Here is a 16,632-nt window from a genome sequence, read left to right as displayed (position 1 = left end):
AAATGCTTTAAAGCAGCTGTAGGAATAAGTTCCAGTTTACTGCCTCAGGATAAAGAGCAGTGAGGACTAGGCACCGGGGGGGTAAATGTAGCAGGGCTCGTGGGCTCACCAAGTGGGAGGGCCAGCCGTTTAGCCAACAATCTTGGTGAGGATCTTTCTGGGATCTGGAAGGGTCCTTCTGAAAACTATAACTTGGAGACTCATTTTATTCCACTACATACCTTTGGGGAGTGTCTGGATATATTGACCAAACTGCTTTAAATGATTAGAGCAATGGCTCCCAACCTGTGGTCTCCGTGGAAGGGTATTGGAGACTGATTCCCGGAGAGTGCTGAAGCCATTCTGGTCTCCCCTCCGTGGGTCTTTGACTCTTGTGTTTTGCTACTCTAGCTGTCTCAATATTGCTCACAGAACCCGTCGTTGTGTCCGACTTAGGTTGGAACTTAACGTTGCAAGAGATTTTTGAGATCATCTATGAAACCTCTTTCTACTGTGTCCTCCTTTGTCTCTTTGGAAACCACAGGGACAGAGTGACAGGGATCACTCCATTTCCCACAGTAGCCCATCAAACTGTCCTACCATGAGAATATTCTTCCACATATATAATAGATAACCTCCTCCCTCTTCTGTCGTCCTTCTAGTTCTAGCCTGTGAAGATACATACTCTGAATAAGATTTCTCCCATATCCCTGTGACAGCCTTTCAGATATTTTAGGCAGCATCCCAGTTTTTTCTTTAGGCTTAAACATTTCGCATGTCCTTAACTACTTCTCATACAGGTTGCCCTCTAAGCGATAGCATTAGAGGACTAGAGTAACCATGCCCCAGTAGGATTTTTGTTCTATAGTATTGAAGCCAGTAAAATAAAGACTTCTGAAATCTGTAAGAGGCTTCTCCCCCTTCCATTAGAAGGGATACAATTTTTGTTACTTCCCTTCTAAGGACAAGACCTACTAACCTGAGCAGGAGAGAAGCAAGCATGTAGGTGGCTGGGCCTCGGGGAACGTGGTCACTTCCCTGTAGTTTTCACATAGTCTTGGGATTTGGGAGGAAATTCATGTGGTTAGGAAGAAGGAAGTATGGAAACCAGAGCAATTTGCTGGGGTCATGATGGCTTTTTTCCCATTTCAGGTTATCCTACCTGTAAAGAAAAAATTAAGAGGAGACCTGGTGGCCGGTCTGAAGTGATCTATAATTACGTGCAGCGCCCCTTTATCCAGATGTCATGGGAAAAAGAAGAAGGAAAGAGTCGCCATGTGGATTTCCAGTGTGTTCGAAGCAAATCCCTCACTAATCTGGTAGCTGCTGGAGAAGATGTCTTGGAGGACCAAGAGATATTAATGCACCACCCGCCCCAAGTGGATGAACTTGACCGGCTAAACGCCCCACTTTCTCAGATGGCTTCTAACGACTTTCAGGATTAGGGGCAGCTGTGGGCCCCTCTGCCGGCCTTTTCTCTGTCTGGGATGCCCATAGCCAATCCTCCCCATGGTTTGTCTCACACTAAGTAGGAGACATGCTTCTCCCCCATCCTTTCCTTTTCGACCATAATTAACGTGTGTCCTTTTCAGTAAGTCTGTGCCTCCGGCAGGAGATGAAAAAGCACTCGCTGGTAATTAAGCTACCAGCTTTGCAGCAGCCCTGGTAACTTGAAAATTTTGGGTCTGGTGCTGTTCACCGAGTCTTTGTGTAACTGCAAAAGCAGGAAAGGAGGTGAAGACTCCTATTGCCTCATATTCAGCAAAGCAGTTCTCATCCTTTACACTCTGTTCTTGGCTTTTGTTTGTTTTATTTGGTTTTATACTAGGCAAATTACTTAGCAGCAAAGGGACCAAACTTAGAAGGAGACAATCTCTGTCTTCTACAAGCAGGCACTAATTGGATGCCCATTAGAGGTTAGTGAAGATACCATCCTGGTGGCCTCTGTGCCCAGGTTGCATCTGGGAAGAAATAGGCTCTCATCCAAAATGTCCAAAAGGAAATTCTTAGGAGCTTCAGTTCGGTTTTTTTTTTTTTTTTTTTTCATTATTGCAATGAACAATCCAAAACCTCACAGATTCTTTGACAGGAAGGATAATGTATAACAATGTTCATGAAACCTTTTTAGCTTCAAGGTTTTTGACCCTAAACAAATTGATTATTCATTTGGAGTGAAATTCACACTTTGATTATCCTGGCTTGGAATCTGGTGTGAAGCCATAGGTCTTCACCCTTGACCAGCATGTTGCTGTGGGTGTGGCTAGGAGACCTTAGATATGGCTTAAAAGGCTTTCAAGATGAGGGCAGTGATTTCTCAGAAGTGCTCAGTTTCTCAGTAGAAAGACTAATAAGAGCTCGGTGGGTAGGACTGGGGGTGAATCTGGGTGGGAAAACGTCACCTGCCTAGACTTTGTCTTAGTGCAGGGTTTTTCGTAGTATATTCTTTTCATACTATGGAATATTTTTAGGTATCAGGATATTTTAGTTTTTGAAATAGCCTATCAGCTGCTCACACTGGGTAAGAAAACCATATTAATGTCATCTCCAAAGGAAGAATGAGTTGAAGGGAAATTAGGCCTAGTCATTTTGATTGATCTGTCAGCTCTGGGTTAACAGTACATGGTGTGTGACGGCCCAGATCACTCCTCTCGGTACTGTACCACCTACCCTGATGTCTCCATGGCTGTTAACAGTAGAGCTAAATTTAGATTCTAGAGTCAGATGTGTCTTGAGATCTCTCCCATTTTATGGTAGAGGTTGGCCTTCCAATCACCTACCCTGAGCATGTACAAAGAGACACATAGTTTCCTTCAAGTTCTCTGAGAACAGGACTGGTTTTCTTAAATTCCGTTTCCACAGGATACTTACTGTAGGGCAAGCTACTTGATGCTATTTTATGACCGCCCTAGTCAGAATTCTCCAAAGGTAAAGTCAGATTGGGTGTTGACAGCTACTCTTTCCAGGCTTGAAGAACAAGAGTGTTCTTAAGGCGTGTATTCTCTGTGCATGTGACCAGGGCCAGTGTCACAGGGGACATCAATGCTCTGTTCCTTATTCAGAAAAATTAGTAGTAAGGGGTTAAACCGAGCCATCCCCCAGCTACAGAGTTATTCTGGTTATCATTGGCATCCATTTGTAAGGCTGATGGCCAGGGTTAATGTTTAGGGTTAACATTATTTTGTAGCCAGGGGTAGTTTTATTCCTGTGAAAAGAATTGGCTGTTTGAGGTCAGGTTTGGCTTTGACCTTACTGGTACTACATTCATACCCACGACCAGCCAGGATAATTGTTTAATGGTGCTTCCTTTACACTTTGTGGTTGACTTCCATGCCATCACAAAGTAAATTTAACTTTTGTGTAGACTATAATAAGTATGTATAATTTCTGTTTTATAGCTTAATATAACATTTAAGGGTAGACATGTCTCAGCTAACACTCTAAAACTTATTAGTCATTGCTTAGGTAAAAAGCTAGGTATGAAAGTGTGGCATGTACTTAACACTTTGTTCTACGTAAATGATGAATTTCCTCCGGCTTTCCAAAACTAGGTCTTTTTCTCCCCCAAAACTGGGTTAACGTGCTTTCGGCCCCAACCCATAGGGTTCGAGTGAGCTGGAAATCTGTGGAGGTAAATCTGCCAGTGTTGCCAGGTGGTGGTGATGGAGGGGAAAACCTGGGCCCACAGGTTCCCTCTGGTGGAGAGGACATTTCTTCTGTACCCCACGCCCTTCCAGCCTGGAGCGCAGCATCACTGTAATGTGGTGGCTCCTTTCAGCCACAGCTGCTCTGTTCCCAGGGCCAGGACATCCCGTGGTGGCAGGACCTCGCAGTTCTCGCAGGAACAAGAGCTGGGTTGCAGTCATTCCCTTCAGAGTCATTTACTGGCCAGCTGGGCAACAGGTATTTCTAATTAAAAAGGTGAAACTCAGGTTTGGTGTTTTTTCCCTAAGTGCCTAAATAAGTAAGCCAGGCTGTTATACAGAAACATTTTCATAAGAAAATGTTTTTACCCAGACTGTCTTATTCAGAGGTATCTATCTTAGCAGGCCAAGATAAACCTGAATTTGAGGTTTAGGATCTGAGTTTGTGTCTGCATCATATCATGTATTGTTGATTAGGAAACATTGGCCATTAAGGAATTGGGAGCAGGCAAGGAGACAGTGTTAAAATGTGTCTGATGAGCTTACTTATTGGTTTCTCCAAAGTGGAGAAAAGGTATTAAAAGAATGACAGTAAAAAAAAGGTAAGGAAGCTAGAAAGTAGCTGGATTTATTGCATGATATGCAATAGCCAGTATTATTTTGAACTAAATTCCGTGTGAACCTAATGTATACAGGTCTATGAAAATACTGTGGCATAAGCCCAGAAAGGATGGATAGTGTTCCAGCAGGTCCTTCTGTTAAGTAAAAACAATCAGAGCACAGGCTTTAAATTGTCAAAGTGTGATGGGGAGCCTTTATCGAGTAATAGTCAATAGAAAGTTAAGAATCAGTTAGTGATTTATTCAATGCCACTTCTTGCCATCATTTTGAAATTGTTAAACTGGGCATAGTTCAGAAAGCAAACCTGATACCTTTATGGGAGATGGAGCCACATCCGTGCTCTGGGTGGGATCACCTCTGCAGGAGAACATTACATTTTCTCTTAAAGGCAAAATGCTTGTAGGTTTTGCCTCTTTACTTTGTATTTACTTTTAAAGTTGCACTTGTTCACCTACCAGTGTTTACGAAATCCTACATTTGGGATGCTTTTTCTATAATAAAATGTTATCATTTGTGTCCATGTTGTTGTTGTTGTTTTTTAGCAGAAAATAATATTGGAACTCAAGATGTTAAAGGGGACTGAGTAGCAGCACCCGGACTGCCCAGGAGAGGCTCTTCCCTACAGCAGCCGGCGGGGGTGCGGCTGGCCGGGAGCCTGTATGTGCTTTTCCCACCCTGCTATTTCTTATAATTCACAGGTTCCAGAGCCATAATGATCTGCTCTCTTTTGAGTTTCCGGTTAACTTGCATTCAAGACCCCTTGAACCCTCAAATCCAACCAAGTAGTACCCCACAAAACCAAATGTAAATTTGAAAGGTAAGATGACTCACAAACTTCTATGTTCTACTTCGTTTGGTTTCAAGCAAGTGAGGAAGCATGGCAGGCATGAAAGGCAGCTAAGAAGGTAGGGCAGGGTCCAGGCAGGTCCCTGGGAAACACTGCTGTGGGGCACCTTGCTCGTCCTCTGCTCTCTGATTCGGCCCTCTTCTAGTCAGGTGCCTCCTGAGCTCCCCTCAGCACACTTGGCCTGAGAGCTTACTGGTGACACTGACAACTTGAAGGGGTGCTAAAGCAAGCCAGGGCCTCCCTGGCAGGCCTGCCTTTGTCAGCACAGAGGTTAAGAACATGCTCTGAAGGCATGGCCCGTTGAGTATGTTCAGTGCCAAGCGCTGCTTGGTCACAGGGACATGCTGACTAGGACACAGTTCCTCCCTTCAGAGGGCTCTTATAATTGCGCAAAGACAGACCCATAAATAGTCCAGGTCACTCAGGAAGCGCGTAAGGATGGAGTAGCCAGTTTTTACTATGAAAACTAGAGGAGAGTTCACAAGAGGGTTCTATACATGACACATGAACCAAACTGTGAAAGACAAATACTAGTTGTTTTGGATTCATGAATCCAAAAGGAAGTATTGCAGGCCAACTCAACTACATAAGCAAAGATGCAAAGGTGAAATAGTTGCTTATTGTCATCAGGGAAGAGGATGGTGGGGGCGGGGGGAGGACAGTAATGCAGAGATAGGCCAGAGTAAGGAAGGGCCCTTGTACCGCAGACAAAGGTGTTTGTTTGGTCTCAGTATATAAACTGTCAGAGGAGCCTGAAGGATTTTATGCAGGAGAATAACAGGATCAGACTTGAAATTTAAAAGAGTTTCTTTGGCAGCAGAGGGGACGACAGACTTGAAAGGGGAAGGACCAGGGACAAAGAGGTCAGCTAAGAGACCACAACAATGGACTCAGCAAGGAATGATGAAGACACTGGTGGGATGGACAATCATGCCCCAGAATTATATGTTTATTGATGGGAATCATGTAAGAAATTTCTGGCTTGGACAGCAGGTAGAATGAGCTAGAAAAAAGGCTGTGGAGGCAAGAGGAGCTCCATAAGGACAGTTTGCACCTGTAAGAGGCCTTCCAGGTGGCAATTTCTAATAGGCACTTGGCTACATGGGATCTAGAGTTCTGGGGAGGGATCCAGGCAGGATGGTCATTTTGAAGATCTCACCACAAAAAACGGCAGCTGAAGCCACAGTATGGGGGAGACCACATGAGTGCAAAAAAGGCAAAGGCATTGCTCTGAGGAGCACCAGCATTTGGGCAGTGGTAGAGGAACTACCAAGAAGGAAGTCAGAGAGGTGGGAGCAGAGTTTTTTGTTTTAACTCAACAGTGTGAGTGCAGCAGGGTGGTCAGGTAGATGAGGGCTGAAGAGAAGCCAGTGGATGTGGCAGTTAGGACGCCAGTGAACAGAGGAATGATTATAAAAATTAGTACTAGCACGTTTTGCACATGGGATAATTAATACTAACGTGTTTCACACAAGGGGAAGAAACCAGACTGAAGTGAGAGGGAAATGAAGTAACGAAAGTGACTGCAGAGTGTTTCTCAGGAAGCAACACTTACTCACAGCTCCACACCTCTGTCACAGCACGGGACCATACCTACCAGCCTCCCAAATCCTGCACTGCTCACCTTCCCCTCTGCCAAATCACTGCGACTTACTAACATCTCTGGGAAGCTTCCTCAACCTTCCCAACAACTCAGGGTTGGCTTAATAGTACTGTTACAGCAACACTAACATACTAATAACTTTATAGTTGATGCTGCAATTCTGTTAAGCCAACTTTGTGGCTGGCAATTCTCTCCTCAAACTGATCTGTGGTTCAGAACCACAGTGGGCTTCCCTATTGCATCCCCAGTGTACCTGGGATTGAACTCTGTATTTTATGAATGCTTAAGTATTATGTGGGCAAGATGTTTTTCTCCTCTGAAAATATGCCTAAAGAGCAGCGTGGAGGCTTGTTTGTTTTTAAGTCAGTGTTGGTTTTGACAGATCATTCCAGGGAAATGGTTGCTAACTAACTAGGAAAGGAAAAGACCATTCATTGACTCCTTTTGCATTCAATTAAAAACACCGTTTGGGTTACACACAGAGGCCCAGGAGAGAGTAACAGGGGAAGGTGATCCAGGAAATATGCTTTCCAAGGAGATGATTCAGAGAAATAGTAGTAGCAATCAATGGCAGAGGATTCCTACACTATACAGATGAGTGTTAAAATTAGTGATCTGCTATTCACAGCCTGACCATTAATCCCAAAGGAATTCCCCTCTTACTTTTGAAATTCTTAAATAGGTACTGAAGAAAATGCTGATGTATTCCTGAATGAAGGAGTCTGAATGACATCAGCATTCAGTTTCATTTTAGTATGCAGTACAGTTCAAGTTCTATTATTTTCTAACTCCTCCTAAGAGACAGGACACAGAATTATCTGTGAATAGGACCAACACTGAGCCAGTGGTTCCCGACATGTTTCTTGAAACTCATCAGCCTTGGAAAGGCTGCATTTAACTAACCTCTGCCTGCAGCTCCCACCCTGGTTGGTCTTTGCCCCTTCCTCTTTGCCTGAGGGTCCTTTTCCTGACCCAGAGAAGAAGCTAAGAAGTGGGACCCATAAGACTCCTTAAATCTACATCCAGAGACAGAGCCCTGCTCTGGTGGACACAGGGAGCTGAGAAGTCCATCCTGGGAGCTTGTGAGATTCCTGGTCAACCCCGGGCTGAGCTACAAACAACAGCTGTATAAAGGGTCCACCGGTTGACAGAACTTTCGTCGGCAGGTCTCCCCTTGGCCTAACTGCACTTACTGCAAGAGTGTCCACTGCCCAGTAACACTGAGCCAGGTGAAAAGAGCACAGGTGCGAGGCCAACAGAAGACAGTCTCTTTACGTGAACTCCAGTTCAGAAGACTTGTTCTCAGGGAACAAAAAAGCAGGTCCCGTCTTCCCCGAGATGGTAAAGCATTTTGCCTAAAGGTGGTCTCCAGTGTTTAACGGTTTGCAGACAAAAGGGTTAGAGGAAGCCATCAGCACTCTGGCTCCTTGAGTTACAAGCCACATTTGCTTTAAAACACATCACAGACTTATACTATTGTTTTCACACAGTTTATTCAGACATTTAAAAGTTAAAATGTGGGCATTCCCCCCCAAAACAAATTATCCCCTGCCACTCCCCAACACACAGACTACCTACCACCCTCCTATTACCTCATTGTCCATGCTTACCACACACTCTTGCAAAACAGAGGGGTCAAGACCCCAACTATTTGGTAATCCAAAGAAGCTACAAAGTTCCACAAAAGAATCTCACTTCCTTCTCACTAGCAAACCATGAATGAAAGAATAAGGGGAAACACATTACCTTCATCCAGAGTTAATATTTCCCTAATATTCTTTTTTCTTCCTCTAAGACATTAAAACCCAAAGCAGTTTCACTTACTACTGTAACTTTGATAGTCCATTTTTCTTTTCTGAATGGCTAAGCTAGGACATACTTTCCTTTCATAGCTGATGTTAACAACCTCAAGACTGGCAGAAGGCAGTCTCCCAGCTGTGGCTTGGCTATGACACTCTGCTGTTACAGGCAAAGTTACCACATAGGTGCAAATGATGCTTTAAGAGTTATCAAAAATTTTAAAAGTAATAATGCATTAATATGGAGCCTCCACATTTTTCTGATGCAGCAAAAGTCCTCTAAAGGCGGTGGCAGCTGTGAAAGAAAAGGCACTTTGTGCTAAAATTCAGAGGGTCTCTCTTGAGAATACCACAGCAGAGAGGCCTGGTCAGCCCAAGCCTGCAGGTGACCCTTTAGGGTGAAGAGGACCATCCCCCAGGAAGGCATCTGCAAAGGAAAAATTTGTAATCATGATTCCAAGGCAAAATGGTTACTTAAAGTTGGGAGAGGAGAAATACTAAGAGAATACAAATACAGTTGCACCAAAGATTGAGGCGTGAACTTTGCACGGATTTGCAGGCTGGCTCTGCACTTTGTATTGGGCTCGTTCCTTCACCACTTGCAGGGAGGTTCTGGACACGGAGCAGGAGCAGCGCCTTAGCCAAGAGGGTTCTAGGCCTCCTGCTTCTGCCTGGGCGCTCCTTGCTGTGTTCCCAGGAATAAACCGAGGTCCTTTTGGCAGCACTTGTGGGTATTGCTAGTCCACGGCAACATCCAAAGGGATTTTCTAACACAGCCGTGAAGAGAAAGTGAGGATTTTCCACGTGATCCAGGACTCCTTGGCAATGCCCAGTGGCTTTTTGGGCCTTCTAAGAGCAACAAAGGATCAAGCTGGTATCTTCCCATCAACACTCAGAAAAGCAGCGTATTTCAGATGGGCGGAAGGAAATAAATCAAAATGGATTGAGGGTCTTTGTCCTAGTACCATAAATAAAGTGCACCATGAATGGAGGCTATAAAAAGCTACTTGCCCGAGGCTGAGGTTTGGGGAGAAACTACCACCACCACCCACTCAGAATGGCGGATCATTTCCTTCAGCCAGAATGCTGGCTACTGAAGCTTTCTTTATTGCTTTATTTCCTTAGTACTATGGAACTTTTAGCTGTAAAGAAAAAAAAATAACTTGGTGGGCTTGGTAGCAAGCATGTCACAAAATCACAGGAATTGGCTGATACTCAGTAAGTATATGTTACAATCTCAATGTTGGATGATGGCTGTTTTTCCCCCTTCATTCTGATGAACTTAGGAAAACTCAAGTTTTTTTAAAACATCAAATTGGCTCATGATGCTTCTAAAGAAGCAGGACAGCCGTTAATGGCTGATGTAGTAGAAATGGTTGTCTTTGTTCTACAGGTCATCAGATGCATTATGGAAGAGAATCCACTTACTATCACATTTCAGGAGTTTACCATGACACGTTGATAGGTTCCATAAACTTCTTGGAAGCTCTTTCAAAACAGTTATGTGAGAAGAAAACCATGATGTTGTACAAAGAACTGCTCGATTTAGGATCCCATTTCAAGGAAACTATTTTGCTGCTTTCATGTAGGAAGGTATTGCCCCCCGCGCAGTCAGACCCTCAAAGCGCTTGTATGTGTAATTGATGAAGACCCAGTCTTTGTTCTTGTAGTCAGTGTCAGGGTGATTACTTGTTGCCACTGGGAAAGAAACAGATGTGAGAGTTGATTCACTGCCTTACCCTGATGGACTACTCAGTACTGAAGACATGACATTCTGAAGAACATACCACAGCTTCTATCTGGGAAAAGTTATTTTTCACTCTGCGAATTTTCTACATTTGCCTGCCTATGTTCTTTGAACCTCATGTTTTTCACAATATTTTAAAAGTTTTATTTTCTCATTTCTGTCATTTCAGATTACCTAACCTTTAATTTAATAAATAACAAGAGAACAAATCTTTGTGGTTCACCCACCCAGCTGAGCAGGCTAAATATGGGCGTTTGTATTCACTACTTTCCATTCAACAAGGTCTCACTGCTGCCCTGCATTAACACTGGAAAAATACTTACAAAGAGCCTGAAGACCTGAAGTTCCTCTCCATGTTCTCTACCCTGATTTGTAAACATCACCCCAAAATTTGGGGGAAATAATGCACTTATAAGGCAGCCTGAGGCGGTGGTAGTATTACCTGTTGGCTTAAGAATATCGGATTCTGGAAACTCATCGAAGTTTGAGGTATCATCAATGCTTTTGATTTCAATAGATATTGCAGCAGGCCTCTCTCTGCCAAGAACATACATGCCAAAAATTACTACGATTAGTAATCATATGGATCACAAGTAATCAAGTCTTTCTCCAAAAAAGACCCCTGGTCTGACAAGGGAAGACTGTCCACTGGCAGGCAGCATTAATTTCCTTTGAAAAGCTTATGACCACTGACCAACCACACCAGCTGACTACAACCAAACAAAACTATGATGAAAAAAATGTAACAATTATTCATAGCTAGGAAGACAAGAAAAATAAGGAGAAATTAAAATCCAAAGTTAGCACACTCTCCCTGACAGCCTGCCCTGTCTGCTGAAAAGGGAAAATGAACCTCTAAATGGTCCCTCGTGTAGGGCTCTGCCCCTCTTCTACCAGAAGTGCCAACGAGTAGAGTGGCTAAAAGGCAAAGGTAGAAATCACAAGCATGCGAATTAGAACACTATTATGAAATGGATGACAACTTCATCTTCTGCTCAACCAATGAATGCTGAGTACGGAGGTCTGTGCAGCGCTGGCAGCTCTCTGCGAGCCCTGTCCGCCAACAGTTTCACGCTTCCCCTCCGCTCCCCCTCTGCGCCCTTCCCCACTCCATCCTTCTTCCACTCCTCTCTTCCTTCTCTGTCTCCCAGTGATAGCCTCCACCCTAGGGGCAGGGACAGTCCTGCTGGTGGCTCCTAACACTAGAGAAGTTGGTGTGTTCTTGGTAAAAGCAAGTGCAACACAATGCTTAGGTAGTCCTTTCACCGTGGAATCCAAAGTTCACTTCACCTTGGAAACGACTGCTGGCTTCAACGTGTCCCGTGGCACACGGGTGACGGGAAGCCCCAACTCCCAATCCTCGCCATGAATGGAAATCAGGAAAAGACCCTGAATTTCTAAGAAGCTCTCTTCCGAACATACTTGGCTTGCCAGTAGTGGTGCTTCTAAATTAGTATTAAGCAAACTACAGACTTTCTGAAATTATCCTGAAACTTTTTATATGGATATACCTGATATGTTCCCAGTCAACACCTTCAAAAAAAGAATTACTTTTGATTTCCTCAACTCCAGGGGCTCCAATTCTATGTTCCCATTCACAGCAGAATCTGGAAAAGACAGAGGCCTTTCAGCATACCTCAAGTAGTCTCTTCAGAAAAAGAAAAGGAGAAATGGGAGGAAGGGGAGACCGACCCAGGAAATGATGAAAATTTTTAAAAAATAGATTCACTCATGTCAAAAAGCCTGGCTGGGGGACAGGGGAAATGTTCTCTGATACCTCAAAATTAGATCCTTGGCTCTCTCAGAAATAGGAACTTCTGGAGGAAAGGTCAAAGTTTCTTTCCAGTTCATCACCTTCTTATATGTCTCTTGAGGGGTCTCAGAACAGAAAGGTGGGTAGCCTGTAATAAAAAGGGAACTTCGGAGCTTTTACATCCCAGAACTCTGAATCTGAGATTATTCCCCTTAATCTGATTCTAATATATCTTTAATGATCCTATATGTCCTTCCCTACATGACATGGACAGGATTTCCACTCACCCCAGAAAACATCTAAAGCAATTGTTCATTTTCCCCCAAACTCCTAAACCCAAAGTGAAGTTGTGCTTCTGGTACCACTAGGGAGCCAGCTACTAGCTGGAGCTGGAAAAAAGAAGGAAGACAGAAGCAGAGTTGCAGAGGCGGGGCTCACTGTGCCCAAAGAGGAAAACGAAAGGATGAAACAACATCATTAAGAAACGACTCCATTCTAGGAATATCCTTATTTGGGAAAAGTGACCACCATGCCTCTCTTTGAGAACTACAGGTGAGAAGGATAGTCACCGTAATACTCCACCTGCCCTCTACACAGACCACATCCGCCTCCACAGGCATGCGTCCAGTGTTCCCAAAGACAACACAGCCAGACGACGCCACACCAGTCATTCACACAGACTCACTCAGGGCCACCACAGACAGATGGGCTCTCCTAGTGCTCAGGCATATAGCCAGCCCCACAGATGTGTCCCCTAAATACACAGATATACCAAGCAACAGGGAGAGAGGTCTGAGGGGTCCATGCTCTGAAGGCCTTGAGAGAGAAGGGGGGACAGCAACTAAGAAGTAAAGAGTGCTCGAGACACGGCCCAGTGAAGGCTCTCTGTATACAATGGGTGTTTAATAAATGCCAGTGAATGAAAGAGTTGCTAGATGGAGAGAATGGAAAAGTCGAAGAAAACCATGATAAATGATCAACAAAGGCACCAGAGGGTGCCAGGGAGCCAGAATATAGTGGGATACATTTGATGGCCCAGCGTTTTCTACCTAGGAAACTTCACTTTGAAAGATGAGGGGGAAAAGTGCTCACTTAGATGACCCCCACCTGAAACAGTCTATTATCAACATAGGACTCTTTCCTGACTGCACAGAAAAAGTCCTCTGAAAGCACGCAACTTACCGATGAGCATTTCATACATGATCACCCCCAGCGACCACCAATCACAGAGCTTGTTGTACCCGGTCTGCATGAACACCTCAGGAGCAATGTAGTCAGGAGTGCCTACTGTGGAGAAGGCCTGAAACACGTACACACATCAGGAAGCCCAGCAGGAAGGTGGGTGCCCAGAGTTCTGTTCTAGAGACCAAAGGCTACAAGTATCACCTAGAGCTACCCACAAACTAAATAAGCAGGATGGCCCAGCAGCTTAATGGCAAGCCTCGCTTGCCAGAGAACTTCCAGAACGAAAATAAAGCTTTGTCAGTGAGGTGAGAGACCATTCACTAGGTCAAAGGTATCTGTCGTAGCAACTAGTACCATAACTGAGCACCCAGTAAGTGCCAGGCCCTGTACTCCTTTTATGCTCATGAGCCTATGACAAAACTCAGCGAAGAGGACCTTATTAGCCCAACTTTGCAGATAAAACTCTGATGCCCAAAACGGCTTTGCCCAAGGCCTCAGAACTAGTTAACTGGCAGAGCCCGGTTTGGAAATTAAATATCTTGCTCAAAACCATCCCTCTTTCCACCTCTTTAATTTGGAAAATCATAAAGGGAAACTTCATTATCAAAAGCTAAAGTTATAACCTAGTGGTCAAAGGTTTATAAATGTCTACTTATCAAACTGAAACATTTATGTAAATAGTTCTTAGAAGAGTATTTTCTAAATTCAAGTAATCTACTCTCATATACCAGGACTGCAATACTAGAGGAAGTACAGTCAAAAAGCCTTCCTGTGCTCAGCATTTGAGGGCTTACCACATGGAAGGCTCTAATCTAAGTGCTTTCCATATTATATAACTTCTAAAGTTAAAAGCTACAGCTGTGTGGACTTTTAAAAATACTTATTATGAAATACTGCAAACATACAGGAAAAAAAGCACAGACAATACAACATCCATGTATACATTACCCATATTAAAGAGAGGCTAATAACCTGTGATATTTGTCTCAGATCATTCCTTTTTAAAAGAAACAAAACTACAGAAATGATTAAAGCCAGAATCCTTCTCTCCCCACTGAAGTCATAACTACCCTGAAATCATAACTACCCCTCTGCTATGCTTGTATGGATATTTGTATAAATGGCATATAACTTCTTGTATATTTCAACTTTTAATAAAGGGTTTCATACTGTACTGCATTATTCTACAGTGCTAAAACTTGCTTTTTTCCTCCATATTATGATTTTGAGATTTATTCATGTAGCTCTAGTTCACTAATTTCACTGCTGTACACTATTCCATTATACAAATGTCACAATGTTTTTTATACATTCTTCTCTAAATAAACACTTACATTGCTTCCAATGTTTCACTATAACAAGTAACACCTGAATAAACATTCTTGTAGCACGTCCTGGGCACTGGGTAGTATTGCTGGGTCTTGCATCATGAGCATCTTCAACTTAATCAGACATCATCCAGTTGTCCTCCAAGGTGGTTACGTCTATTTAAACATGCCCAGTGGGATGAGCTCCCAGTGCTCCACTTTCACCAACACTTGTCTTTGTCAGACTCTTAAATTTTTACCAATCTGATGAACATGAAATAGGATCTTGCTGTTTTAATTTGCATTTCCCTTATTTCTAGTAAGGTTGAGTGCATATTCATATGTTAATTAGCCATTCAGTTCTTTTTTCTGTGAATTACTGTTCAGATCCTTTGACCATTAGTTTTTTTTCAGTTGCATCATCTTTTTTCTTACTGATTCCTTGGAATTCTTTCTTTTTTAGCTTTTCTTTTTGGCCTCACGGCTTGTGGGATCTTAGTTCCCCGACCAGGGATCGAACCCTGGCCCTGGCAGTGAAAGCGTGGAGTCCTAACCACTGGACCACCAGGGAAGTCCCTCGTAGTAATTCTTTATGAATCCAAGGCATTAATCCTGATTCAGAACATTAATCCTTTATAGTTTTATATATTGAAAATATCTTCTCCCAGACTGAGGCTTATCATTTTTATTATGATTTTTTTATTTGTTACATACCAAAAAATGTAAAATTACCAAATTATGAAGCATAATAAAATGAATATCCATGAGTCCAAATGAAGAACCAAAATATGTATCACTGATATTATTCAAGCTAACAGTGTACCCACCAGCCCAATCCTCCTGCTTCTCCTAACCCCCCATGCTCAATTTTATGTTTATCATTCCTCTGTTTTATTTTTTTATTTTTATTTTTTTGGCCACACCACATGGCATGCAGGATCTTAGTTCCCCGACCAGGGAATTGAACCCATGCCCCCTGCAGTGGAAATGTGGAATCCTAACCACTGGACCGACAGGGAATTCCATTCCTCTGCTTTTAAAAAGTAAGTTTGCCACATGTCTCTCTCAAACTGAGATCTTAGTTTTGTTTTTGAGCTTTGTAAAAATATTCTACATGCAGTCTTCTGCTACCTAATTTTTCCTCTCAGTATTTTGTTTCTAAAATTGATCCATGATGTCACATGTAGCTGTAGTTCAATTATTTTCACTGCTAAACAATATTCCATTCCAGAATGTAACCATTTTCCTGTCGATGGACACTGGGTTATTTCCAGTTTTTTGCTATTATGAAAATGCAATAAACATTCTTATACATGCCTCCTGGTACAAGAGTTTCTCCATGGCATCTGACTAGGGGTAGAACTGCTGGGTTGTAGGGTATGCACGTGAACTATAAGATAATTCCAAAGTAGCTGGACCATGTGGCTTGTCTTTTCATTTGCTTACATCTTTCAATATATGAAGGTTTTTTTTTCTTTAAAGTAGTAAAATACACCAAGTATTCCTTTACAATTTGTACTTCTTGTACGTTATTTAAGAAACCCTTCCTTTCTCTGAAGTCATAAATATATTGCCCAGTATTTTCTTCTAAAATTTTTTAAGTTTTATTTTCCATCTACAATCGATTTTTGTGTATACGGTAAGGCAGGAACTCATTTTTTCCATATGGAAAATTGTACACTGTTTTCTTTTAAATACACATATTAAATAACATAAATGCCAACTGTGTTTCTTTTTAAAGCTTTAGAGTCTGAAACATGGATTGGGCCTTCCCCAGGAAGCAGAAATATTTTAATTCTAAAAGTTGAGAAACTACAGAAACCCTTCAATTTAGACTAAATATATTCCAGCACAGCTGAATGTTAAGTAAATCTTATTTGTCCAAAGATTTCTATTATAAAACCAGAGACCTACTGCCACAAAAAAAGAATTTCTTCAAGATACTAAGGTGTAAAAAAAAAAAATCTTGGGAGTTATAGAATGTAGGCAACAGCAGGTTCAAAACTGTGATATAAGGTAATGTTCTCACCTGGGAACTAGAGTCCCACCTTGGGAGCCCACTCTCACTTTAGCACATGGTAAGTACAAGTGATCCAGGTACTGCCCCCTTCCCAAACCTTTGTCTATTTTCCATACTGGGGTGTCCTCCA

The 16,632-nt window shown here is 42.7% G+C and overlaps 2 protein-coding genes across 8 annotated transcripts in view; one reads left to right on the top strand and one right to left on the bottom strand.

Moving 5' to 3' along the window:
- KCTD20 (potassium channel tetramerization domain containing 20) overlaps positions 1–4,759 on the top strand; it is a 40,677-nt gene extending 35,918 nt beyond the window's left edge. For all 7 annotated transcript variants that reach the window (XM_036868524.1, XM_036868519.1, XM_036868520.1 and 4 more), the window contains one exon: positions 1,132–4,759. In XM_036868524.1, the coding sequence (XP_036724419.1) occupies positions 1,132–1,424 (293 nt within the window). In that variant the 3' untranslated portion in view covers positions 1,425–4,759. The remainder of the gene's footprint in view (positions 1–1,131) is intronic.
- A 3,416-nt stretch (positions 4,760–8,175) lies between these two features.
- STK38 (serine/threonine kinase 38) overlaps positions 8,176–16,632 on the bottom strand; it is a 37,667-nt gene continuing 29,210 nt past the window's right edge. The window contains 5 exon segments of the mRNA XM_036868798.1: positions 8,176–10,188; positions 10,680–10,774; positions 11,749–11,844; positions 12,015–12,138; positions 13,173–13,290. Coding sequence (XP_036724693.1) covers positions 10,058–10,188; positions 10,680–10,774; positions 11,749–11,844; positions 12,015–12,138; positions 13,173–13,290 — 564 coding nt within the window. The 3' untranslated portion in view covers positions 8,176–10,057.

The sequence above is a fragment of the Balaenoptera musculus genome, chromosome 11, assembly GCF_009873245.2.
Source record: "Balaenoptera musculus isolate JJ_BM4_2016_0621 chromosome 11, mBalMus1.pri.v3, whole genome shotgun sequence".
NCBI lineage: Eukaryota > Metazoa > Chordata > Mammalia > Artiodactyla > Balaenopteridae > Balaenoptera > Balaenoptera musculus.
Note: the sequence above shows the minus strand (reverse complement) of the source record. Positions and strands in the feature narration are given on the sequence as shown.